Genomic DNA, 27693 nt, shown 5'->3' with positions numbered 1-27693 from the left:
CCACAAGAGCATTCTTTTTTAAAAAAAGAAAACTGAGCAAATATATACAAAATACTTTCGATCTCTTCTGGGCCAACAGAGCAGCCATCACAACGCTTCTCCCGCTTCCTGAGCTTCCCTCCCGCCGTCTGGAGCCTGCTCCTGGCACAGCCCAGCGAGCCGATGTCCGGGGAACATGTGCCAGCGCTCCACGTGGCTCCCGTTCCCGTCAGGCGGCTGGACAGAGTCCGAGCCCCCGGGGCAGTGTCTCCCTGAAGATTCCCCACCCTGGCAGGGAGCCGGGAAGGGTCCTGTCCTCCCGTGTCGTCTCTGCCAGCTTCCCAGGATAACACTGCTTCCGTGGGTGACCCTCCGGGCGGGTCCCGTCAGACTTTATGCGCCAGGAGGGTGGTCAGCTTGATCTTGCCATCCATGGAGGCCGTGAGGCAGGTCCCGCAGTCCATGGCCGTGCTCCAGTCCACAGTGACCACAGGGGCGCGGTGGCCGCCCAGGCTCAAACAGCTCTCCAGAACCTTCTCCTCCCCGCCCAGCTGCAAGGGGACAGGAGAGACGAGGTTACATCATCAGGCACCGCTCACAAACACACCCCCTTTATCCCCGCGCAACGGGCAAACGGCCTCGCGCCTGGGGGCTGCCTCCCCAAGCTGAGGACATGCCCAGGCACACATGCCCCCCTTCGCAGAAAGTCTCAGGTTCGTTGCTCGGACCAGGAAATACCTTCTTTTCCCAACTACAGTTACTCCTTCAACTGAACTGGAAAATAAGTCCCTAATACGCTCTGAAAGACACAATTTTCTCTGCCACCTTTAACGCGCTGTCATGATGCCTTCTGCTCACGCCCGGTGTTCTCTTCTGGCACCAGCTACCGCTCCTGGCCTCCTGGCCTGCATCTGCCTCTTTGTTTTACGTCTGCTTCCCCCAGGGAACACCAGGGGCAGGAGGGCAGGAGGGCAGGATCTTGGTGACTCCCCTGCCCTGGGCCGGCACACATCCACAGCCGGGCTGGCGCTGGGAGGCCCTGGGTCAGGGCACAAACACCGCTCTCCTCCACGCCCCCAGCACCCGCCATCCAGGACTCGTGTGCACAGGTGTGAGGGGTCAGAAGGTAATAAGGAAGGGGAACCCGGAGCAGCCTGAGTATCAGTCCAGCTACATGTAACATCCGTGAGCAAGAGAGAGGAAGCGTGAAGCCTTTGCGGAGAAAATGTCTTTAAAAATCATAAATTGTTTACAGATTATAAAAATGGGACCTGAAGGTCATTATATTCCTTAAGTAATCAGACCCCATTTTTGACATTTTTTTAAAGGGGATAGAGCAAAATCTTTCAACCCATTAATTATAGAGAAAGCCTTACTGCAAACCACATCAACTGATCAGGACAAATGACAAAGCCTGCACAATTGAAAATAAAATAATATATACACACACATAACCATACAGAGAGCAAAGGAGAGCCCATCTGAACCTCAACTAAATCTAAATAATAAAATAAAATTAGGCTTGTAAACAGAAAGCTTTTTACAATATCTCCCAATAGCAATTACAAGAAGTTATGGAGCTTTATATGAGACCATCACTCTGTATACCTTAAATATATATAATTTTTGTCAACCGTACCTCCATAAAACTTACAAAATGATTTTTTAAAATACATATATTTAAATAAATAAGTAAAAATTAATTATGGAATTAATTTTTAAGGACAGGGCAAGAGCCTCCCGAATCATCATTTGTAGAAAAGAGGAGCCTGGGTGACAGCAAACCCAGGCTTCCTGGTGCCACACTCAAGGTCAACAGTCCAGAAGGCTCCTTACTTCCCACTTCAGCAGCCCCCCTCCCCCTCACCCCACCGTGTGCCCTTGCTCCCCTCTGCCCCGTGGGGCCCCAAAGCCCGCCTTCCTCCCTGACCTCCCAACTCCTCCTCCTCCTCCAAAGGCCTCAAATTCTCAGACAGCCCCCACTCCCCAGTCCTCCCCGGGGACTTGGTCTCCACCCGGCTTCCTTCCCTTGGAGCCCTCAGCCCCTCACTGTCCTCACTGTCGATGCCCGTGTCTCCTTCTAACTTGAGTGTGAACCCCAGGAATGCCGGGCCACACGCTTCGTCTCCTGTGTACACGGCCCAGGGCCAGGGCCACGCCCGCAGGCAGCTGTGTCCAGAGCACGGGCTGCCCACTGGCTGTGAGGCGAGCGCGGAGGCCCCAAGAAACAGCATCCCACTCCACGACACTTCCTACCTACAGACCAAACACCGCCGGCAAAGAGCGAGCCCTGAGGCTCAGAACTGAATTCACACGGAAACGTGCAAGCAGAACCATGCGCTTAGGCCACAACCCAAATCCTCGCCCCCCGTCTATTTGGTAACACTGGTAAAATAGGAGAGGTTTATCATTTCATCAATTATATATCCAAAAAAAAGTACATGAACCAGACAGGTTGTGACATGGGAATTAAAATAAGCAGATAAACGGAGGGACAAGGCCGAGTGGAGAATGTACATCCCGTGTGACAAATCACACCCCCGGATTTCTGTCCCAGCCATGGACTGTACTGTCCCTAACCCACGTGACATCCCATGAGCAATAAATCTACACCAGATTAGAGTGACTGCAACAGACCACCCAGGTGCTCCCCTGTTTGGGATGTATTTCCCCAAACCAACACACAGCCCTTCTGCCTAGTTCTTGATGTTTCCTATAGTTGGTATTACTCACAAGGAAGGGGGGCCGGAAAGGGACAGCGTCTTGTCGAAGGACAGTGATGGGTGAGCAGAGAGGAGGACGTCACACCCGTCCCCACTCCCGCCTGCTCTCCCAAGCCAGCCTGCCACCAGCAGGCCCAGGTGCTGACCATCCCAGGTCAGAGGCTTCCCCACGGCCATCGGGGAGGGACAGAGATCGGGACAGAGGCTGGGACGGAAGCCCGAGCTCAACCGGGCCCAGACCTCCGGGGAGGAACCTCCCTACCGCCCCCCGCCCCCCCCAGGTACCTTGTAGATGACACCCCCCGTGGCAGAACACGTCAGCATGTAATTCCCCTCCGAGTCAAAAGCGAAGAGTCGGCCCCGGGGGACCTGAACCTGCTTGTAGCCGCTGTAACCAGACAGCACGAAGGGGCCCGTGGCGTCGGCGGGGAGGCTGTACTCAGACACCTTCAGGCCGCTCTTGTGGATGTTCCACTGGATGAACTGCAACCGCAAAGCACAAGCACAGAGCCCTGAGCAGGGCGGCCGCGGCCCCCGCCCGGGTCCGGCGGGAGGAGCAGGCAGGGGCCCCAGGGAAGAGGGGCGGGTCCACGGGCCCCAGGAGAGGCAGTGACGTGACCGCCCAGTCCCAACTCTTCCCAACACACTTTTTTAAGGGAAGAAAATCTAGAAAGAGTCAGTCGCTTCATGTCCAAGTCTGAACTTTCTCTCTGGCCTGACTCCAGGAGAGGAGGAGGGCAGGCAGCGGCCTCCGCCTGGGTTCCCGCCTCTCAGGCAGGGGCGGTGCTCCCAGGACTGCTATTATGACGGCTTGTCGCTGTTTTTATTATTCACGTTACTAGCTGGGTTAGAACCCAACTAGATTTTTCTTAAAAACAGGACAAATTCCACACACACTTCCAGTTTCTCAGCAGTGCGGTCCGTGCGACACGAGCCGTGGAGTACAAGCTGAGCTTCACGTCTCGTGGTGCAGACAGCCCTTCGGCCCACCCCAGGGACCGGCTGCCTGCGGGGGACCACCGCGTACTGAGAATCCTACTCAAATAAACCGGAAGTCAAGCTTTGATTTAAAAACCCCTTCTCCTAGTTTCCAAAGGAAGGATTCATTTTGTAATTCCTGTCTTCAGGGGATGATACAGGTGGACCGCATACGGTACAAAACATACAAGGGGGCACACGTGAAAAGCAAGTTTCTCCCAGCTCTGCCGGCCCCAGCTCCCTTTCCAAGGATCCTCATGTATCCTTCCACAGAGACCCTAAAAGGGAGCACTTATTTTTACTTTTTTCCCCCGCTTCATTTTTACATTTCTTGAGCCTGTCTGGGCGAAGCTGTCTCCAGCCCCAGCACACTCTATACATCCACGCTGTGACCACCCGATGACCAAGCTCACTGAAGTACATTCTGGCCCCATCGGGACCCCACTGAGTTGGGTGGGTCAGTGAAATGAGCCCTGTTTGCCACAGCCAGGAGGAAGCATGTGGGTCCTCCCCTTTCATAAGAACAGTCAACTCCCACGGAACTCAGTAAACCTCACAAAGAGCCTCTGAGACCGGTTACTATTTTCATCCCTATTTTACAGGTGACAAAACTGAGGGAGGCTGAGGTCACAGAGCGAGTAAAAGGTACGGTCAGGACCGGAAGCCAGCCCATGGTGCTACTTCTGGTAACCTCCAGGATCTCTGACGCCTAGGCCAGAGGAAGGGAGCTCCCCGACCCCAGTCCCGCTCCCACCTACCTTCCCGTCCTCGCCAATGCTGTACACGGTGTTCTCGTCGTAGCTGAACTCCACGGAGTAGACCTCCCCGCAGTGGGCCTTCCAGCTCATAGCGCACTCGTGCTGCTGCATGTCTGAGGCAGCGAGACGCCGCTAGGATTCCCGCCCCGGCCCTGGGGAGGCATCTGCCCCCAGCAGCAGGCACCTCTCACCCGCCCACTGCCCAGTGACCCCGGGTGGAGAGCGGGCATGGGGTGTTTCAGTTTACCAGTTCTCTCCTCCGCTGCGCCTAGTCTTCTGTTAACCTATCTTAAATGGAAGCTTCTTTCACTGAGTCAAAAATCAGGTTCAGGAATCCCTGGGCAGAGCCCAAGCTCATAAGGGGAGCCTGTAAGTCTAGCAGGGCACCCTAGTCCTTCTCAGGAGGGCAGTGTAACTTCCCACCAGGTCACCCTGGAAATGGGTTAAAGATACAGTCCCCAGGGCCTTCCCAGACCCTCTGACTCTGGTGTCCTGGGACAGGCCTGGCGTGGGCACTTTAAACAGCCTGCTGCCGCACACTGCTGTCATGGGGACAGAGAAGTGGCCGCACCGAGAGGACAGGACAGCATTACTCTCGCACGTCCTCCTGGCTCTCACTCAAGCCATGAGAACTCAGATCCAAAGGCTCAGGACTGGAGGACAGCTAAGCTCCACCCTCCCGTGTCCACCGACACGGACCAGGTTCAAGGTGATTAGGGAGGTCCTGAAAACAGCAGACTCGGACCAAAGTTAAGTGCTATCATGAGCATCCTGAACTGGGGTTTTGCAATAGCCTCGAGCCCAGCCGGCAGAAGTCCAGCTCCCTTGCCTGGGACACGTGAGGAGGGGACCTGGGTTGCCATGAGCACGCCTGCGTACCGAACAGCCGGATGACGCCGTCAGCCGCCCCCGTGACCAGCAGGTTCCCGTTGTGATTGAAGGCTGTGCAGTTGATGGCAATGGGCTCCGGGTCCAGGGAGAACTGGAGCTGGAAAAAGCACACACTGAATTTTAAAATGTAAGACAGTAAAAACACCAAATTTCAAGACAGGTTCCAAGACTCAGGAAGGCCACGCCAGAGCAGAAAAGTATCGTAAATCGTGATGGCAGGGAGGTGCTCATTTTACGGTTCTTCTCGTGATTCCACACACCTACGATTTCAATACTCTTCTATGTATTCAGTATGTAATGAAAAATTGAAAAATAACACGTAAACATAAAATTACAAATCATGACAAGTCCCTTAGAACAAACTAACAAGATTAAAAAAAAACCCTGATCGAGCTGGGTGGTCTAAGGGGGCGCAGCTCCGAGATGCCGGAGGACAGGTGTCAGCTGGACGGAGCAGGGTAGGAACCCTCCCGAGAGGGGACAGCATGCAGGAAGGGCGTGTGGCTGCGGGAGGAGGAGGCTGGAGCAGCGGGGAGGGCCAGACACGCGGGGCTCCAGGGAGTGTGGATGGGAAACCCGGAGGGGCGGGAGGTGCCTCCGCGGCCGCCCATCCCTCAGGTGCAGTGTGGCGGGTGGGCGGGTGGGCGCCATGGTGGGAGCCGTCCAGTGGCTGTCCAGCTGAAGGGGTGCTAGCAGGTGCGTCCCCGGAGATGGAGAGGAGTGTTCAGACTGGAAACTGGTTTTGGAGGTGGAACTGACAATGTCTGCTCCTGGACTGACTGCAGGGTGAGGGAGAAGGCTGGTTTCTCAGTGGGACGCATTTGCCAGGACGAGGAAGCTGGAGAGGAAGAACTGACGGGGCAGGGTGGCCATCCTGGGGTGGCCCTGGCCAGCTGGAGAGACCGACGAGGCTTCCAATTGGGAAAAGACACAGGCAGACGCAGAAAGTCACAAACAGAACACTTGAGACACAGCCACCAACAAGACAGGGACTCTTCAAGTGTCCAGTACCAGCACGAAACAAGCTGCTGCACGTAAGGGCCTCACCAAAACTAATTCTAGTAGGAAACACCACTGCTTTTAAACAGGCGACTGTAAACAGCATGGAAGCTCCCGGGATGCAGGGTCACAGCTGCAAGCGTCTGCTCCTGTTCTGATGGGAACGGGTCCTCCGCTCCTGGGGAAGGTGAGCCACTGGCCCTGTGTGAATGAAGGCTTTCTTAAGACTGTTATTTCTTAAGAATATGCCTGTGTCCTCACTGCTTCTAGCTGCTGCTGCAATTTTTATGCAATTCTAAATTAAGAGGGAGTGAGAAGGGGACTCTCGTTGTCTCCTGAAAAATAAACCACTTGAATGCATAATACTGAGTGAAAGAAGCCAACCTGAAAAGGCTGTCTGATTCCAACCATATGATATTCTGGAAAAGGCAAAACTACAGAGACAGTATAAAGATCCACAGTTGCCAGGGCTGGGGGCAGGGGAGAAGACTACATGGAGCACGGGACATTTTTAGGGCAGGGAAAGTACCCTTTATGACACTGTAATGGTGGGTACATGTCATTACGCATCTGTCCAAACCCACAGGATGCACACCCCTGAGACGGAGCCCTGATGTAAACTATGGACTTTGGGTGACGATGTGTTAGTGCAGGTGCATCAACTCTCACAGATGCGCTCCGCTGGTGGGGGAGGCTGGTAGCGGGGAGGCTGTGCATGTGTGGGGATGGCATATGTGGGGAATCTCTGAAACTTCCTCTCAATTTTACTGTAAGCCTGAAACTGCTCGGAAGGAAGGAGAGGAGGGGAGGGGAGGGGAGGGGAGGGGAGGGGAGGGAAGGGAAGGGAATTCTTTAAATATTAAAAAATATTTGGGACTTCCCTTGTAGCGCAGTGGTTAAGAATCTGCCTGGCAATACAGGAGATACAGGTTCGATCCCTGGTCCGGGAAGACCCCACATGCTGTGCAGCAACTAAGCCCATGTGTCACAACTACTGAGACTGTGTGCTGCAACTACTGAAGCCCGTGCACCTAGAGCCCGTGCTCCACAAGAGAAGCTACTGCACTGAGAAACCTGCACACAGCAACGAAGAGTAGCCCCTGCTCGCCACAACTAGAGAGAAAAGTCCTCATGCAGCAACGAAGACCCAACGCAGCCAAAAAACAATAAATAATGCTAAAAACCCCGAAAAAAACAAAAAAGCCAGTGTTCTTTAAAAAAAAATTAAATTAAAAAAATTTAAATAAGCCAAAATGGTCCGATAGGAGGCTGTGTGTGAACTCTAAATCTGTGGCATGATTCTGAGCAGCTCTGGTTGCCAGCCATCTGCCCAATTAGAATATTACGACTTTTCAGCACTTACACTTTGAAATGTCCTCACAAATCAAGATGTGAGGAGCGCAAAGCAAAGACGGACCAGAGCCCAGAAGCCTCCCGTGAGCGCGACCAGCCCCGGGAGACCGCGGCGCAGGCCCGCACCTGCTGCTTCATGGTCTTCGTGTCCCACAGCAGCAGCCTGCCGGGAACCTGGTCGGTGCCCTTGCTGCCCACGTCTGGCGCTGACATGTCTAGGTGGGCGGCGAGGCTCGGGGCCGCGGCGGAACAGACGAAAGAGGCGCCGCTGGGGCTGCACGCCAGAGACAGGATGCTGCAACACACGCGGGGCCGGGTCAGCGCTCCGGCCGCCCGGAGGAGGCTCAGCCAAGGCCAGGGCAGGCCCCGCCGAGCACAGCGGGCGGGGGCGCGGCCTCCAGCTCACCGGGGCATATCCTCGTTGATGTTGATCTCACAGAGGTTCTTCTTGGCTTCCGTGTCATAGAGGCGCACGGTCCCCACACCGCTGCCCAGCAGGAGCTGGAATGGGAAGGGCCGGGAGGAGGGAAGGACAGCTGGGGGTCAGGTCCGCTCAGGGAGGCCCACTGAGCGGCGAGGCCCACCCCTGTGAGGTCGGGGCAGCCTTCGGGGTGAGGCCGGCCTCCACTTCTCCAGCTAGTTCAGGGGAAACCTGGCTAAAACAGACGTCATTTAAAACTTAAAGACATCAGAGCTGACCGAACAGAAACAAAAGTGCAAAAGGAATCTGTGGAACGGGAGAGAGGTATCATGGCAGGTAGAGCTGGAAATGAGACCCTCTGCCCGCCATCCCTGTCTTCCAGTTGAAATCCCAGCTATGGCAGTCCTAACCTCCGGGTCCTGATCCACCACCACCTCCCTGGGCACTGGCCCCACGTGGTCCTGGGGCTGGGTGACAGCCCCATTTGTGTGTCCTAGGAACAGCTCTGGCTCTGAGCCTATAAAGACCTCCAGAAAAAATAGAGAAGGCCATCCTTGTGATTTATTTGGTGAAAACTTCAAAGACAATAACAAGGACAGCCAGAAGAAAGCACCAGAAGCGGGTCTGAGGGTGTCCCCCAGGAATATTCCCTAGCATACGGCCTCAGCATTCACCTAGCAAACTGACACTGGTACAGGGTAAGCCCTGAGGTCCTAGTGCCATAAGGATAATTCCTGAAGTTGCCAAAAATTATTAAAAAACAAGGTTTGCTCCTTGGCCTACTGGGTATGCTCCCTTCCAAAATGGAATACAGTGGAGGAACAAAAAAACTATAAATCCACTTTATCTCCTTAACTACAAACTCTGTCTCAGCTAGTAAAGTCCAGAAGGAAAAAGCACACTGTGCTAACACCACTGTGTGAGCCCTGTGAGAGCCCCAGAGTAGGACACAGCCCCTCCAGCCTGGCACTGGGAGGGGTCTCAGCAGGAGGAGGGGCAGCTGAGAATCTTCGTGGGGGCTCGTCAGAAGCATGCAGGGATTGCAGGAGCTGGAGAGGGAGAACAGGGGCACAGGCCGGTCTCTCCCCGGGGAGATGGAAAAACGAGCCCGACCACCACACCCAGGAAGAGGGCCTCCGTCATCGGACAGGGTCCCACTGCCGTCTAATTCCAATTCTTGTTAATCCAGCAACCTCCAGACAGGAGGCTGCTGCGACCGTCCTGGATGTGTGGTCCCTGAATTCCCAGTGAGAGAGAGAAGGGAGACGCTGGGCTTGATGGCCCCAACGAGGCCTGTGGTGCTGCAGCCGCTGGGGAGGGCCCTGGGGAGTTCTCTGCTGCGACCGCAGATCCAACAACAGGCAAGACCACTCACCAGCCTGTCCCGCTTGGTGGCCCACTCTAGAGAGAGCAGCGGTGACTTGGAAATGGAGGATGCCTTGGTCTGCATGATGGGGTTGAAGGACCACACTTTGATGACCCCGTCTACGTCTAAGCTGGCGACCCTCCTCCCCGAGCAGTCCACTCTAGGATGAGAGAAAGAGGGATGCTGTCAGCATCCCTGCCTTAGTCCGCCGTCATCTTCCGCGGCACCCAGAGGACTGCTTTTCTGACTCTCCTGCTGAGAGTCAAATGCCCACACTCCAAGGACAGGCATGGACTACTCCCAGAAACATTCATTCATTCATCTGTCTGACAACTACTTACAAGGCATCTATTACATGCTGAGCCCTGCGGGCAAGATGCAGGCAGCCCCACCCTTGGCCCTGGGGGTCTCTGGAGACTGAGCGCCTCCTCCATCACGGCTCCAGAGCCCATTACGTCCATCAGAGTAAGGAATCCCCTACCCTCTGGACGTTACACTCCAGGGTCACAAGGAGTGGAGAGGCTGACCTGGCCAACAGCAGCTCTCGGCAGGACCCCAACGGCAGCTGTCCAGCCCTCCTCCGACAGTTTAGGGGCGACCACGGTCCCTCGGGGGCCATCCCACCATCTGCATCTCTGTTATCCCTCATCATCCTGCTTGCCACACCCTCACCCCACAGCCTGAAAACCCAGGCTTCCCGGGAGCCCAGCCACCACGCCACGACACCAGCCTTTTCCCCGGAGGGCCCTGGCCCCGGCCCGGCACCCACCTGCAGTGCATGATGGAGGAGTGGTGCTCTCCGTACTCCTCCTGCCCCAGCACTATGAACGGCTGCTCAGGGCGGACCCCCCCACCCTCAGGGCCTGCCGTGGGGGCCCGCGTCAGCGTCTCCAGTGCCTCCACGTGGAGCTCCGGGCAGGGCTCTGCCTCCGGGCCACCAGCTTCGGGCTTCTTCTCTGCACACTGCGCCAAGCAAAGGGGGCACACGTCAGCGGCGAGGGGTCTGCGCTGGGCCCCGCCATTCCCCACGTCTGGGGACACACTGTGGGCCACAGCCCTCGGGGGAGGACCCTGGGGGTCTGGGGTCTAGGAGAAAGAGCTCTGAACTGTAAGAGCCTGCCCTGCCAGCAGCCCCTTCCTAGAGACCCTGCTCCTCTTGCAGGCCCTGCGGAGGGCGTGTGGGCTGGTGAGACTCAGGACACGCACCACCTGGACAGAGCAGGCTGAGGACGGCAAGAATCAGTGAGCGAGTGCCTACTGCACGTCAGGCACTGGGACTACAATAGATTGTCTCATTACAGCTCCCCCAAACCATTTCTGATCCTATTACTAACCCCACTTTACAGCTGTGGAAACTAAGACTGAAAGCAGAAGTTAAATAACTTGCCTAAGATCAAGAGCTGGCCCGGGGCAGGACATGGCTGTGAAGCCAGGTCAGTCAGAGGTAAGCCTGGCCTGCACCAGTGCGCTGCCACGCCAACCAGCACCTCCTCCTGGGAAGGGGTCCTGAGAGACTGGGGGGACTGGCCAGGCACAAAGACAGACCTGAGGACAGCAACAGAGCCAGAGCGAGGCGGGCACCAAATCGCACCCCATACTCCCTGCCACTCTGGCGGGCTGCAGCTGGCCGTCTCTGCCTCCCTGGGGCACTACGTGTCGGCCACCACGATGACTACCTGCTCACCCAGACGTAACCCAGGCCAGGGCGCTCTCTACCACCCTCCTGGTTCCTGAGCCTTCTCTAATCACTCCTCGGGGTCCCAGAAAGAGCACTTCTACAGCAAAAATAAAATAACAGAGGAACAGAGACCTCCAAGCTCAGAGCGGTGCCTTACAGGAGTGGCTGAACTCAGCTGCACCTTTAATCCTACAGCACAGATGACTTTGAGATCTGAGCCGTAAGGGTCTGTGCGATCCAACTGGAACCAGTACAGAACCGCTAGCGCCACAAATGCCTTCAAAACAGGCAAGCAGCCTCCATTAGTTCAATGGTCAACAAGGTGACTTAGGCAATAAATCGCTCGGACTTTTGCCTTCAATCCAGAGTATGTGACTGAAGCAGAAGCAGCTTATACCACCAGGAAGAGCAGACCCCAGCTCATGTTCACTAGTGAGAGGAGTCCCCGAACTCAGCGTGGCAAGTGCCTGGGCCGCAGGGAGATGCTGTGTGGGCACGTGGCCCTCGGGGCAGCGACTCCAGCAGGGAGTGCGGGAGAAAGGGATCCTGTGATTCTGGATTACACCAAGGGAAACAGGCCTCTCTCCCACCGACTCTGAGCACCCCTGATGTGCTAGCGTGCACAGTTAACCTAAGGGAAGGACCGAGCGTGCAAGGGATCCCACACCAATTATTCACAAGCTCATCTTCTGGGAGCATCTTCAGAGGCCAGCATTTTATGGCCCCTGTTTAGGGAAACACCACATCGGGAAGAGGGATCCCTGGAGAGCCAGACTGTTTTGCAACAAAACAACCAAAGTGCAAGCAATTAAACCCAGTTAGGCAAAACCACACTCTACACAGCAGAAGAACTCAAGAGAGGTGAGAGCGGGCCCTGCACTGCCCCCCGCAGCCCATTTCCCATGTCCCTCTAGGTGTGTGGCGTCCCCGCGGGCGTCTGTGAGACACCGAGGCCGAGCCGTACCTGCAAAGTCATGGAGAGGAGCTCCTTCCGTTCCTTGCCGTGGTCCTGCAGGCGCCGCTGCCGGTGCTGTGACCAGCTGGACTCCCCGGTGGCCAGCCCACTGAAGAGGCTCTTCCCCTCCTTGGGCGCACACGCTGGCTCCCGGCCCTTGGTGGTCTGGAGGGCGAGACAGCAGGCTGTGAAGTCTCTTCCTGCCTGGGTCCAGGCCATGATACCTGGGTCAGCAGGGGAGCGAGAACCAAGGAATGGACTCTACCCTTACTCCTGGGTAAGGATCCCCCCGGGCTGTGCTGAGAGACAGTTAAAATGTTACTATTGCAGCCCATGAGCAAAGTGAAGGGCAAAACATAAGCAGTCTGGACCTCCTCCTTTCTGTTCCCCACTCCCCCATCCTGAGAGGACAGGTCCCCCGCACTTCTCCACCTGCCACATCTATCACCTGGAGGTAGATACACGTATATCTACTTGATCTAATAGGAGTAATTAACTGTATTTAGCTTAGCACTTACTAAGCGATGGTTATGAGGCAGATCAGGCCCTACGCTGGGTGTTATAAACATTTACAAGCAATTATATGTTTGGGAAATACAGGAAAAAAATTTAATAAAATTAATAAAAATTAAATAAAATCACCCCTCTGGAGGGGAAAAGGAACACAATACCCTCTCTTGTTTGGGGCCAAATGACCATGACTAAGCCAGCCAATATTAACAAATATTGAGGTATTTGGAAAGGATTACCAGGCAACCAGAAAGTCTTAACAGAAATTGTTGGAAACTCAGGACTTTTGAGCAAGGTAAACTGGATGAGAGAAACTGGCATCTTATGGCTCCTCCTCATAGCAAGTGAGATAAAGTCAACCAAGGTTACAGCAAATGAACTCAGTAATTCCCATCCCCACGGAGACTGAAGATTCCTAATCTAGAGCTTTTTTTTTTTTTTTTTTTGGAACATGGGCTTAGTTGCTCCGCGGCATGTGGGATCTTCCTGGAGCTGGGATCGAACCCGTGACCTCTGCATTGGCAGGCGGATTCTTAACCACTGCGCCACCTAGGAAGCCCCAAATCTAGAGCTTTTTAAAAAGGAGCTGCCACCTCATCACCTTTCCAGATTATCTGGCTGGGTTCTCTTTTTCCAACTGTATTTCCACAAATTGTAGGTCACACTCCTACCCCACTACACATACACCCTTTTTTTTTTTTTTTTTTTTTTTTTTACACTCTTAGCATAGGGATATGGATACAAACAGCCACTCAGGTTTGAGGCCAACCTCCTCACAAGCCATTTGTACACAAGTCCTAAGTAAAGAGAATAAAGTCAACCAGAGTCTACTTGTGGCTTTCTAGTTCTTCGACTGGTTATTTTTTATGTTAACACTAAACAAAATGATTAACATAGATTCCTTGGGACCCCAGAGCCATGTGAACAGTTAAGAAAGGAAATTTTAAAGGCTATTAGTTTACCTGGAGCCTAACTGGGGCTGACCTACACAGGACTGGCTATTTTTGTTTTTCTGTCTGAGGCGACCTCCAGCGGTATCTACTTGTGCTTGTAACAGACATTTTCTCTAGAGAGAGTATTTGATTCTCTGAATTCTGACTTATTTGGGGAAAAGTAAAGTTCTTAGTCAAGATTTAAAAAAAAATAACCTAAGACGAAAACCGACAACAATAATAACATCAACATATATTACTCATTGAGCATTTCCCATATGTAAGGTGCCATGCTAAGAACCCTACAGACATTCCCTTAAAGATGAGGCATTATTTTAACATGGAAAGCAGATGTTCAGAGAAGTTAAGTTACTTGTTTTACACAGGGAGAACTTGACAGAACCAGAATTCACACATAGATCTGACAGCGGCCTCAGGCTCTGAGAAACCTAAAGAAAGCAAAACCATGACAGGAGCACATGGAAGAAGGTGACACTGAAGAGAAAAAATAATAAAAATTCCATAATCCTGGAGCTAAATAACAACCAAGATAAGGCCCTTCTTTCAGTGCTTCCAGCCATTCTTTTTTTTTTTCCCAGCCATTCTTCTTTCTTTTTTTAAAATTTTATTTATTTATTTATTTAATTGGCTGTGTCGGGTCTTTTCTTGCTGTGCACGGGCTTTCTTTAGTTGCGGTGAGTGGGGGCTACTCTTCGTTGTGGTGCGCGGGCTCCTCATTGCTGTGGTCTCTCTTGCTGCAGAGCACGGGCTCTAGGTGCGTGGGCTTCAGTAGTTGCAGCACATGGGCTCAATAGATGTGGCTCACGGGCTCTAAAGCACAGGCTCAGTAGTTGTAGCACATGGGCTTAGTTGCTCCGCGGCATGTGGGATCTTCCTGGAGCAGGGATTGAACCCGTGTCCCCTGCATTGGCAGGCAGATCCTTAACCACTGCGCCACCTAGGAAGTCCCCAGCCATTCTTGAGAAGTATCCCATGGCCCATGGAACACTGAACAGTCCCATAGTTTTAGAAAGTGGAAGATGACTTCTCTTACCTTCCCAAAAGTAAGAAGTTGCCCTGAGGTAACCATGGTCCCTCACACAGTCCCAGGGTGGGTAGTCAGGTGAGGGGTGGTTCACTCCCTAGGAGGTGATCCAAGGGTCCCAACCTTCATTACACAAATCTATTAATTCCTCCCTATATCTACTGATCCATAGGGCAAACTGCTCAGACTAAAGAATTCCACAGGGGAGGCTATACTTATATTAGATAAAATAGACTTTAAGCCAAAGACTGTAATAAGAGACAAAGAAGGCCATTATATAATGATAAAGGGGTCACTGCAACAAGAGGATATAACATTTGTAAATATTTATGCACATCAGAGCACCTCAATATATAAAGCAAATATTAACTGACCTGAAGGGAGAAATAGGCAGCAATACAATAATAGTACTCAATTCAATACTCTACTTTCACCAATGGATAGATCATCCAGACAGAAAAATCACCAGGGACACACTGGACTTAAACTGCACATTAGATCAGATGGACTTAACAGACATTTACAGAATATTCCATCCTCCTGCACACGTGGAACATTCTCCAGGACAGATCATATGTTAGGCCACAAAGTAAGTCTTAATAAATTTAAGGAGATTGAAATCATAGCGAGCATCACAATGGATGAGACTAGAAATCAATTCAAGAAGAAAACTAAAAAATTCATAAATAAGTGGAGACTGAACAACATGCTCCTGAACAACCAATGGGTCAAAGAAGAAATCAAAAGGGAAATCAAAAAATATCTTGAGACAAGTGAAAATGGAAACACAATATACCAAAACTTATGCAAATGCAGTTCTAAAAGGGAAGTCTGTAATAACAAACACCTCATTAAGAAAGAAAGATCTCGAGTAAGCAACCTAACTTTACACCTGAAGGAACTAGAAAAAGAAGAATACATGAAGCTCAAAGTTAGTAGAAGGAAGGAAATAACAATGATCAGAGTGGAAAACAAGGAAATAGACTAAAAAGTCAATAGAAATTATCAATGAAACTAAGAGCTGGGTTTTTTTTAAAGTTAAACAAAATAGACAAAACTTTACCTTGATTTACCAAGAAAAAAAAAGGGGACTCAAATAAATAAAATTAGAAATGAAGAATTCCAAAACATGTCTCCAAAAGCTCTAATATTTTGATAGAAAAGACAAAAGAAGAACTTGCAGCGAGGCCATGTTTCTGAACCTCAAAGGCAGCTATGGGAACTCCATACCTAGCTACGGAAACAGTGCTGAGAGGAGAAGGAAAATCAGCTTCCAGGGTTGACAGCTGTTTTCCAAAACAGTAGGATCCTGGCAAGCACGGAGGTCTCGAGCAGCTTGGCACAACTATGACTCAGGTTTGACAGACTTATTGACCTGACCGAGAGATCTTTAAACTGGAAACCTGAGAAGAAAGGGGAAAAGAACCCATGTAATACTGCATGCATTCCCAAGGAAAGTATGGGCCACAGGGGCATCCCACTCTGGGGCCAAAGGTGGGGAAGGCTGCAGAGGAGGGTCAGGCACTTGGTGGCACTCCTGTCTTTCCTTACTCACCCGCTACACCTGATATGTGGTGTCTTTTCCTTTTCCAAGACGTGGGGTTAAGAGTGCTTAATTCAATTGGCCCAAACAAATGGAATACAGAGACTGAGGACAGACTTCAAATTCCTCTAGCTGACACAAAAGCCACTTGTAACACTTCCGCAGCAAGTACATTATAACATTAAGAAGAACAAAAGCAGTACTTCCCTCTTGAGTCAATATGGTAAGGAAGTTGTCCAGTATATCATTAGGTTGGGGGTTGGACAGTACTCCGAAATGAAAATTCAAATAGGCATTAACATAAGACACTGCAATAAATTAAGAAGAACTATCTTTATAATGATAGGGTAGTTTAGACCAAAAGAGCTATAGACCTAGGGGTGACCTATCAGATCTGGCTTAGAGAGCGCGTCTCCTTAAACTATATCTAAGTTATTTACAAAAGAAGGGTAAACCTCAAGAAAAAACACTAGCATGCTAAAAGCTAATGAATGCAGCCATCCACCGAACACCTAAATAAGTAGGTTAAGGTAAACTTGTGTCTAGCTACAAATGCATGTAACTTAAATAAATGTTCACTGTGATACAACCAGTCATTGAAAGTTTTATTTTGTTTTGTTTTAAGAGAAAATGTCATAAAAATCTTAACTACTGGATTCAGATAACTTCCAATGGTCCAAATTATATTGTCACATTCTATCATAATCTACCCGTCTTCTGTAGTTCAGGAGAGACATCTTAACCTATGTTTTATCATTTGATCTTCTCACTTCTCACTCCAGAGAAGGTTCTAAATTCATTTTTGGTGGCCTGAATAGAGCTCACCAGGCAGTCGTCCAAATGGAACAGAGAATAAGTTCCAGTAATTTGGCCTCACCTGAAGCAAAATAAAGCCACCCAGAAGGCAGGCCCTAGTAACACAGAAATTACAGGATGAAATACAGGGAAGAGGGCTCCCTTTCCCCATCCTGCTGAGACCCATGGAAACAGCCCCAAGGGCAGCATTCTTACGGCTGATGTCAGGTAAGCGACGAGGTAATTTGATACTAATAAGAATTACAAATACAGAAGTCTGTGGATGCTTTGCTTTCTTTACACTACAGCCAATTAGAGGTTATCTCTGTAATAACCATGATTCCCCCTGGCAGTCCCAAGCTGACTGAGTGGGTGTGGAAGGAGGAGAATGATTACTGGAGGTGAGAATGGGGTAAAACTGCAGTGGAGGTGCCTGCTGAGGAGATGCGCACGGGGGCCTCTGTAATAGAGATCCCAGAAGAGTTTGGGAAGTGTGGTTTTACAGCTACTTCCATTTGTCTCTAAAAGTCTGCCTCCAGATTCACACTGCAAGCACAGAGAATGTATCACCCGAGACTTTACATCTATAATGTAATGAACTTTTCAGGGATAACAACAGTCACAGCGACTGATTACAAGTGGGCAAAATGCTGATGTGACTGAAACTTACAGTGCTGTACATAAGTGGGAAAGCCTATCATTTTATGTATTGCTAATTTAATAACACAACTTGTGTTGTTTTGTTTGCTCATTAAGAGTAAAAAAGAAAGAGGGCGCTCTGGCACGGTAGTAGTGAGGAAAAAAATAATCTTAATATGTGCTAACAAAGCGTCTTGGCTTATTAAAAAACCAATGTCATTTTCTATTGCGTTAAAAGCAATATATTATTAAAATCACAGGAAGTGATCATACAACGAACTGCATTTGGTATTGGTAAGAGAACATCTTGAATTCTAAACTCAAATTTGGCCATCGATTGTATAGAGGAATTAAAAAATTCAAATGTCCCTCCTGGAAGAAGGGAGCCAGGATGGTGAGGGGTCTAGAAATCAGGCCACTTGGGTGAACAGTTGGGCAGAAAGGAAGGAATGAACATAGTGCTTAGCATGGAAAGGACAGGAAGGGTAGTCCTAACCAGAAGCCTTATTCTACGTGTTATAGCTCAAAGGCAAAGCTAAGATCAGTGAATAAAAATCATAAGAGGTTTCAACTAACAACTTCCAAACAGGCAAACATCCCACATATACAAGCAATGAGCTCCCCGAACAGGAGGCAATCAATCAGAGAATGTGGCCCTCTACGCAATAGGAGGGTGGGCCAGATAACCTTTAAGCTTCCTCCAACTCTAAAATTCTATGATTTTCTTGAATCTCAAATATACTAGTTATTTTTAGAATTGAAACACCCCGCTGAGTCAAATATATCAATAAAAAAACAAGTGACCCAACCACTGGATTTTTCAGACTGTAGATATTTATCATCTCCCTTCAGGAAACGGAAAGAGGGCTACTTTTGCTCTGTTAACATGCCACACAGTGACACAAAATTTGTTTGAATATATTTTAGAGGTAAAGTAAGGAATGTTGGCTGCAAATTACACATCTTACCTTTGTCTCCCAGACATGAACTGCACAAAAAAATTTCCAATCCCATTTCACCCTCACCATAGGACACAGTGCCTGAACACGTAAAGATAAAGGCCATAGGCTTAAGCCCAAAGACTCCGTCTCCATACTCCCTTTTAAGTTAATGAAATTGAATTTCATCATTCCATGCACATCTCAAGGGACGTAGCACTCCATACATCATCTATTACACTTCTAAAATCTTGCACAGGACTTCCTAGGTGGTGCAGTGGTAAAGAATCTGCCTGCCAATGCAGGGGACACGGGTTCGAGCCCTGCCCTGGGAAGATTCCACATGCCACGGAGCAACTAAGCCCGTGTGCCACAACTATTGAGCCTGTGCTCTAGAGCCCGTGAGCCACAGCTAATGAGCCCATGTGCCACAACAACTGAAGCCCACGCACCTAGGGCCCGAGCTCCACAACAAGAGAAGCCACTACAACGAGGAGCCCGCACACCACAATGAAGAGTAGCCCCTGCTTGCAGCAACTAGAGAAAGCCCATGTGCAGCAACGAAGACCCAACACAGCCAATAAATAAATAAAATAAATAAATAAATTTATAAAAATTAATTAAAAAATATAAAATTTGTAGAAAAAAAAAATCTTGCACAGTGAAAGAGATTTGCAAAGCAAACAATAAAACTTAGCCACATTCTACAAAACTGGAATTCTAATTTTAAGGTTCAAATTAAAAAAAAAACAGTCGTAGAATAACCATGATTGATTTCTGATGCCCCAAACCCCCTGGATGCTAAGGTTGCAGTCATTCTGCATCGCTGCCACCTTAGGTCTCAGAACTGACTCAAATACCCAGTAGGCCAATACCTTCCCAGATACAACAACTACAACTAAAAGGTATTGCGCACTTATAACCCGCCAGGCACTGCATATACCAAGGGCTCTCATATCAGCTCCAATAACTCTCTCCCTAGGGAATGAATATTCTGTCATCCCAAGTGAAGTAGGATGAATTTAAGCAATCTGAACCAGGATGATAAACAAGGCACAGTTGCCTAACTCCAAAGCCCAGGCTCGTTCTTCCCTGCTGTCCTGCTCAGCGTCCACACGTCAACAACAGTACGAAACCCAAGTGCTGTGCTAAACGCCCCGACATCCCAATAGCAGCCCTGGGGCGGACCCCTGTCTCCCCAGGCAGGCCCACACTGCTGCATCACTTGCAGTTGTTCTCAAGCCAAGAGTGGCAGGAGAGGAAGGCAGAGGTGATGGCAACTAATAAATATTAAAAGGGAAATAGTCCTTACCCAAGCAATAAAGCATAACTGTGGGTCTGTTAAAGTTTACCTCTGGTCAGCATTTCTGAAAGCAATGAATTCTGACCATCTCTGCTCGGAAAACTACTCAATTTTGGATACAGGCTGACATAAAAGAAATTCTCTTGTAAGTGCCTATAAAAGTGAAAAGTAGCAAAAATCCTTTGCAGAATCAGGAAATAACAACTTGTAAAAGAAATACTACACTGATCTAGAAGTAACTTTAATTTAGTCTTTACCTACACGCTATTTTATATCACCAAAAATTTAAAAGTCCAGAATCGCCTGAATTCACGCTTGAGTAACCAAACCCCAGTCATAAGCACTCATGATTTGGAGGAAATTTATGAGAAAAAGGGAAGGGACCCTTCAGAGCATACTGCCTCTTGCCACCAACCACCCCTCCACGTGCAGGTCCTAAGGGAGGGCAGACAAGTCTCCAGCTGACAAGTGGGATGTCGGAGCCTCCCGGCAAGAGTCAGAAAGGCAGGGCTTGCGCTTACCTGGCCACCAAAGGACTCCTTCTTGGCTGAGCTCTGAGCCTGAGGGGGGCCCTGGGCAGGCGACAACCTTGAGGGGCTCTTCTTACTCTGAGGCAGCAGTGAGGACAGGAAGCCCACGCGAGGCGACTGGGAGAGCGAAGCAGTCCTCTGGCTGCACACCATGGCTCTGCACAGGCAGACACAGCACAAGGCCACGGCGCTGGAGGGGGACCTGGGAGAACCCAGAGCACAGACCTCCCGGGCTGTGGACGCTGCCAGTGGCCAGGGCCCTGGCCAGGTGCGCACGCCTGGGCTTTAAGGTGGTGTGATGCTTGGTGCTATTCTTGTATAAAGGGAGCCGGCAGGCTAACTGGCACAATGGTGAAGGCTGAGGCTCTTCTTTGAAGGCCATGGCAAAGCTCAGAGCAGCGCTGTCTAATAACCACTGGCCACGTGTGGTGCTGAGCACCTGAAATGTGGTTAGTCCAAATGGAGATGTACTGGAGGCATAAAGTCCACATTGGAAATCAAATCTCAGTGTGAAAAAGACATCTCATGAATATCTTTGTTTATATTCATTACATGTTAAAATGATATTTTGGAAAAGTTAGGCTAGACAAAATATATCATTAAAATTAATTTTTTTCTAACATAGCTACTAAAGATTTTTGTTTGATTTTTGGCTTGCACTTTATTTCCATCGGAGGGCGCTAGCTCAGAAACTAGAGCAGTTTCATCTGCTGCAGTACCTGGCCACATGTAGGTTTGGAATCTGTCTGCCTGGGTTTGCATCCTGACTCACCAATCATTAATTCTGTGACCTGCGGTGCCTGCGTCTCTTCAACTGCTATTATTCTCATCGCCTGGGTCTTCGGCTTTACCTGACTTTTTTTTAAGGTTGTTCAAATACCTCTCTCCCAACCTGCCTACCTTTCCAAACTCTGAGACAAGAGCATGCTTTTAAGGAGAAATGCATCCAACCTGTGGTTGGCAATCTTGTCATCCAAGAGGCTCTCCTTTTAGGGCACAGAATCTTCCCAGGGCTTCAGGACAGCGGCTCGTGTGTATTAACCCCAACTGCGCACATCCAGATGTGCAGGTCCCTAGCGGAGCAGGCCCAGAGGCTGGGAGGTGGGAGGCAACTAGAGGACCGGGAGCCCTGACTCAGAAAGCTCAGACAAGAACAGTGAGCAATTCCAAGTCGTTGCCAGGAGGAGGGGAGCACACGGGGGACAGAGGCGAGGAGGGGGCGCAGCACACACTCACAGTTCCGAGTCCCCCAGGCGGTCCATGTGAGAGACGTAAGGAGGCAACTTGTGTTGGACCAAGGCCTCTTCCTCTTCTGGCTGTTGCTCCTCTTTCTTCAGTCGGTGGATTTCGGCTTGCAGTGCGAACAGCTATGTAGAGGTGCAGGTGAGTTAGACAGGGATCTCACCTAGCTCTCCCTCCCCTGGGGAAGATTAGACACATCACATCCAAAACCCAACCACACGGGCGCAAAGGCCACTTGCTCTCAGCCTCAGGGTGCCTGTCTCACTCTCTGCAGACTGGAGAAATGGGTGAGGCTGCTATTACTTGACTACAGGAAGGTGAGAAAACTAAAAACTGTTAAATATACAAAACCCACTTTTTTTTTCTTTTTATCATTTGACGTGCTTCCTTTTTAATTATCTGACTTGCTTCTTCCTGAACTCACTCACTGAGAAAAATAGCTCCACCCAATCCTGCTTTGCTCTTCGGAATCTACAAAATTGGGCTTTGGAACTCCGATGAAAAAAATTTTTTAAACGAAGGTCAGCATTTTTTACCTTTTGCTTAAAGAAAATTATACACACCTTCCCAAACCCAAGAACTTTAAACCCCTAAACAGCTTATAACCTTCCTTTTTCTGAAAATTCCTCCCTTTCTGAAGACATGTTAATTTCAAGGTTAGAGAAATGCCCCTGAGGCAAAATGTAAAGCCCAGTGTGGGCCCCCTGGAGCTATCATTTTACCAAACTAGAGAAACCTAGTTTAGCTGAGAACAATTAAATCATATCTGGGCTGTAAACTATACAGATGTAGGGACGGGTGGAAAAGCACTGGGGGTGGGAAGCAGACTGTGAAAGCAGGTTAGCTATAAGGTGACATCGATGCATAGAGTCTTCTTCCTCTTAAAAGTTCACCACGGTTACTATGTTGTTCATGCTGCATGACTTAAAACATGAACCTCGCTTCTGGTTTTCAAAGACTTGTCACGGCCCCAAGTCCCCAACACTGCCTTTCTGGTGACTCACTTTCATCTGAGATCAGTGCTTTCCTCTACTGAATCAGCCCTCCACGGCCACTACCTAATTTCACACACGAAAAGCAGAAGCACTTCCCAAGGAGCAAGCGTTGTTCAGAACAGACCTTCTGGCGCAGAACTTCATTTTCTTCTTGAACCTGGTTGGTCCTCTGGCACTCCGCGTCAAAGTTCAGGATCACAGGAACCGGTGCACCAAGTTAAAGAATAAGCCTGTCTTTTAATCAACTTGACTGTGGTGATTATGTCACGATGTGTACATACACCAAATCACCAAGCTTTATACCTTAAATATATACAATTTTTTTTTTTTTTTGGCACACAGGCTTAGTTGCTCCGTGGCATGTGGGATCTTCCTGGAGCAGGGATCGAACCTGTGTCCCCTGCATTGGCAGGCGGATTCTTAACCACTGCGCCACCTAGGAAGCCCCAATATATACAATTTTTAATTGTCAATTATACTTCAACAAAGCTGGGAAAAAATAGTCAATTAAAATATGTATCCTGGGACTTCCCTGGTGGCACAGTGGTTAAGAATCTTCCTGCCAATGCAGAGGACATGGGTTAGATCCCTGCTCCAGGAAGATCCCACATGCCATGGAGCAACTAAGCCCACAAGCCACGACTACTGAGCCCATGTGCCACAGCTACTGAAGCCCAAGAGCCTAGAGCCCATGCTCCAAAACAAGAGAAGCCACCGCAATGAGAAGCTCATGCCCTGCAATGAACAGTAGCCCCCACTCTCTGCAACTAGAGAAAGCCTGTGTACAGCAACAAAGACCCAATGCAGCCAACAAATTAATTTTTTAAAAAAAAGAAAAAATAAAATAAAATATATATTCTATCACAAACTCTGCAATAACATAAAACAATTCAATAAACCTATTAAAAAAAAATAAGCCTGCCTGCAAAACTTTAAAAGCCCTTCCCAAACTCTTGGCACCATAGCAATACCCTTGAACAGGACACACAGTAAAGACTCTGTGCTGTGGCTCCTCACAGCTTTACGAAGAGTCTCTCACTTGACACTGGGCCTGGCCTGGCTTTGTTCAGACAGACTCACGGACACGTGACAACCTGCCTGGCTAGCCCAGAGAGAGGACATAAATCCAAACCTGACGGTTCCTCTCAAATGCCAGCAGTAAAGAGTTAGTATCCTCAGGGCTTCACAGCCAGTCTAAGCTTCAGCGACATCCAGCGAAAGGCCAGCCCAGCAGCCAGTGGCTCTGCAGGCACACCGCCAGCTGCTCTACCAGCTGGGCGGAAGGACTGGCCACTCGCCTTTCCCCTCAGAAGACCGAGCCTCGCCCTGGCACAGGTTCAGACCGAGGAGAAGCAAGCTTTCTGCAGACTGCCACCCTACAAGCGTCCACATTCTGGGTCACGGTGTCAGTCTTTCCCAACCACCTCAAACAGCTTCAGTTGGGAGGAGCACGAAGCAGGCAGGGCCTGGGTACTGGGGAAGCAAACTTCCCTAGAGGGCCCACGGGGTCAAGCCGTAACTACCTCTGGGCTGGGCCCCCTGCTAGTTTTGTTAGAAAGCCCTCAGGATGGAGAGCAGCCACAGGAGGAGAGAAAAGGCCAACCTGGCACGGGTGTAATTCACACGCACCACAGCACAAAAGGAAATGCTCCACGCTCCCTTCCTACCTCCACCATAAGATGTCCCTCTCAGAGGCCAAAAGGCGACGGTGGGTGGGCCTCCACGACGCCCAGTTTATCAGGGCCTCACCAGGCAGCCCCATTCAAACCAGACTCCCGTCTCCTCCCGTGGAACTCCTGCTAGAGAGCAAGGCGAGCGAGGAGGATGTCCTGGGCTTTCCACAACAAAACAGTAAATAACGTAGGCTGTAAATTATTTACATCCTCTCTCTCTCTTAAATATCCACACATATAGTCTTAAAACTGCCCTGTCCTCTGATAAAGTCGAGGGACCCTGAGGTCACTGTAGAGAGAGTGACCCAGGCACTAATACAGGAAGGAGGCTCCAGCCGTAGAAGTGTTCTCACCTGCTACCTAATCCCAACAAAAGCAAGTGAAATCCTGATGGGCACAGGGCGCGCACAGAGGGTGCTCTGCAGGCTGGCCGGTTTCGCTGCAAAGCAGCTCGGTACTGGCCCCTGCGTTTGCTGAGAGAGGCCCTCTGCCCTATTAGAGGGCTCCTACCTGCCACTGCTAGTACAGTCCCCACCCCCACATGTCCACTAGTCAGCAACAGACTGCAGGACTAAGAATTACGATCCCCGGCCCACTGATCAAAATAACCAGTCTGTCCAGCCCCTCACGTGACACAACACAATGATCCTAGGGCATTTTGCAGAAGAAACGATGACATTAAGAACAGCAGCCACTGATCACGTCGTCCAGCTGCCTCAGCCTGGGCCCCCAGCCCCGGGCAGCCGAGAGGATATGCATGCACTGAAACAGGACGCTCAGGAAGTTGTGCAGGGACACGATGAAGGTGTCGGCCCACTGGCGAGAAAAGTAGGTAGCAAAGGTGGGGTTGGTGTCTGGGGACGGCAGGAAGGGCAGGACAAACCAATCCTTCCACTCGGCCTGGTTCTGCAGCTCCATGGCCTGCTTTGCAAAGAACTCCTGAGCCTTGTCATTTCTGTTTGTCTGTCAAGACACAGAGGAGGTAGCAAGGAGGGGGAAGAGACAGAAGTCCAGAGGTAAGATTCTTCACCACCGCATAGCAGAGAGCCTTTGAGTATCGGCCTGCTGGGCAAGTGGCCAAACGTGATCTATGAACTCAACAAAATAAAGGAAATCACTCTTTTCTCAAGTTCCCTGTAACTTCAAAGAAGCTGGCTTAAACTAAAGTCCTGATGATAAATGACATCCTAAAAATTAATTCCTAGTTGATTTTCAAATAATCTAAGTGATTCACTCCCCCAGGACAGCCATAATCTTTATTACTCACACTTTAGTCCAGCTATTTACGTTCTTTAAAACACCACCCAGGCTTACACGTTTAAAACGAGAGGGGAAATAGGAATGAGGAAGACAAGTCAGATGATCGAAGGAAAAAAACAAAAAAGGAAAACAGTCAAAAATAATTTGCACTGTAACTGTTTCACCCTTTCCCAGAGTAACAGAGAGAGCTGTCCCTAGGCATTAAAAGAAAAACTATTTCTGAGTCAAAGAACTCTCTCCGCCAAGAAATCCCTAAATCAAAAGCACCTGGATTGTGTAGACAAGATAAAAGCGGAACAGGCTGGTTTTCAGCTTGTTGATGGTGGGTCTATACATGTCCTCCAAGCGGCTGAAGAGCCGACGCTCCAGGTAGTTCCAATAGTCCCGAAGGGCAGCCAAGTCATACACCTGCATTAACTGCTGCAGCTGGTCCACAATCTTGTCCACCTGGTGAGAGAAAGATGGGACGGAGAAGGCAGTGAAGGACAGAAGGGAATTCTCTCCTCGCTCCACAGGGTAAATACAGCTTTTTCCTCTTGCTGTGGCTTCTGGGTGTTAAATTTTTTTTTTTTTTTTTTTTTTTGCTTTAAGTTAGTGATCTATAAAATTTTCAAAACACAGTAATGTAATAGCTTTTAACTTTTTTTCTGATGTTAGATATGCATTTTGACTCTACCAAGCATGGAAATTTCAGGTGTAAAAGCACTCTGGCCCAGGAAATAGGAGATCTGGGTCCAGGGCCTGGATCTGCCTCTAACCTAGCCACCTTGGCAATGTCACTTCAATTCTCTGGTCACAGTTACCTAAGATTTCAAAAAGCAAAAAAGACAGAGTGAGACAATCCCCATGCTTTTCCTCCTAGCTCCTCCATTCCAGGCTTCCAAAGCTCACGGTGAGATGTACTGTCTCCTTCAAATCCTCAAAGCACCACCAAAGTCCTGGCAGCTGTTCAGAACATCAGCCAAAGGAGTCACCACCTTGTGAGGAGCAATCATACCAGAGTACACAAGATGGAAAAGCCTCTGAATACTGATACCATTTCGACATCCCCCATTTTACAGATCAGGACACTGAGGCTCGGGGAGCTGAAATGATCTGCTTTTGCCACCACCAGGTAGCCCCTAACTTCGGTAAGACAAGAACCCAGGTCTCCTAACTCCCCTCCAGTGTTCTTGCTGCTAAGCTCACTGCCTCTCTCAATTTACCTGCCAACACCAGCTGAAGCCAGCAAACGTACACACAAATCACACACAGAGAAATTCCAAGAACTTCTCAACAGAAAATCATGTCCGAGCAGGGAATTCAAATGTACAACAAGGTCTTCCTCAGTGGTGAAGCAAAGCTGCCCATGAGTCACTGACAAAGCCATTTCAGACAGATACTTGAACCCAGCTAACATGTTGGGCTGCAGACCTCTTTGCCCCCAATGCCATTGGAAGCCAACTTTCGAGTATTTCTGTTGCCAGAAGCCCAACCATCTACTCAACGTTAGCTCCTAAAACCTCATCGCCATCCTGGCCAATGACTGGCCAGCACCTGCTGGGAAGCTGGGGTGGAGGAGGGAGCCCTGGACCAGGAGTCAGGGCACCTGGGCTCCAGCCTCGGCGATGCTCCTGACTCGCTGGGCAACTTCAGGCAAGTCACATCCCCTCTCAGGGCCTCAGTTCCTCATCTGTCAAGCGACTGCCGGACGCACTGAGGTCGACGGTCCCCCCGGCGCGGTGACAGCGCCACTCCCGCCCCCGAGGGCAGTGCTGGGGGAGAGCCAGCCCCGGGCTCCCTGGGGGCCACCTCTGCCCGCGCCGCGCCCGCCGGTCCCTCACCCGGAACCCCTTCTCCTTGTCCGCCTTGATCTCTGCGTCCAGCTGCCGCAGGGTGTGCGTGAAGCCGCGGAAGAGCAGGTACTCGCGGACCAGCTCGTCCGTGCGCTCCACGGCCTCCGCCATCGCTGCGCCAGCGCCGCGAGGGGCCGCGGCGGGCGAGGGACGAAGGGGCGGGGCCGAGGCCGCGCGGGGCGGGGCCGGGTGCGGGCGCCAAGGACGTCCAGCCGCGGCCGGCCTACCAGCCCGCACGCACCCCGCGCCGAGCGTCTGTGGCCCCGCCCCGGGCCCGCCCCGCTGCTCCCATCACCCATCACCCAGCTGAAAGAGCAAATGAAAGAGGCACAGCCCGCCGGGGTTTACTGGC

The 27693-nt window shown here is 50.4% G+C and overlaps 1 protein-coding gene across 2 annotated transcripts; it reads right to left on the bottom strand.

Moving 5' to 3' along the window:
* Positions 1–27488, bottom strand: WDR91 (WD repeat domain 91). 2 transcript variants are annotated; one of them, XM_057731830.1, is made up of 15 exons: positions 27330–27488; positions 25774–25953; positions 25003–25209; positions 22698–22781; positions 21573–21703; positions 20328–20493; positions 12111–12266; positions 10238–10431; positions 9478–9628; positions 8088–8182; positions 7808–7976; positions 5318–5426; positions 4439–4551; positions 2988–3185; positions 1–530 (listed from the first exon to the last, which is right to left on the bottom strand). In XM_057731830.1, the coding sequence occupies exons 1-15, from the start codon at positions 27450–27452 to the stop codon at positions 366–368; spliced, it is 2241 nt and encodes a 746-aa protein (XP_057587813.1). In that variant the 5' UTR covers positions 27453–27488; the 3' UTR covers positions 1–365. The 2 variants fall into 2 exon arrangements, with proteins under 2 accessions (XP_057587813.1, XP_057587814.1); XM_057731831.1 differs by lacking the exons at positions 2988–3185; positions 4439–4551.
* Positions 27489–27693: the final 205 nt, after the last annotated feature.

Source organism: Hippopotamus amphibius, chromosome 4 (genome assembly GCF_030028045.1).
Source record: "Hippopotamus amphibius kiboko isolate mHipAmp2 chromosome 4, mHipAmp2.hap2, whole genome shotgun sequence".
Lineage (NCBI taxonomy): Eukaryota > Metazoa > Chordata > Mammalia > Artiodactyla > Hippopotamidae > Hippopotamus > Hippopotamus amphibius.
This window is presented reverse-complemented; position numbering and strand designations above follow the sequence as displayed.

Bases quoted from the DNA above. Each gene is read 5' to 3' on its own strand.
- WDR91 (XM_057731830.1), bottom strand. From the start codon at position 27,452: ATGGCGGAGGCCGTGGAGCGCACGGACGAGCTGGTCCGCGAGTACCTG. The intron at 4,552-5,317 runs GTACGCAGGCGT...TCGCTGCCTCAG, and splicing joins CGGCGTCATCCGGCTGTTCG to ACATGCAGCAGCACGAGTGC. The intron at 531-2,987 runs GTACCTGGGGGG...GTCCCCTTGCAG, and splicing joins CGGGGGGTGTCATCTACAAG to CTGGGCGGGGAGGAGAAGGT.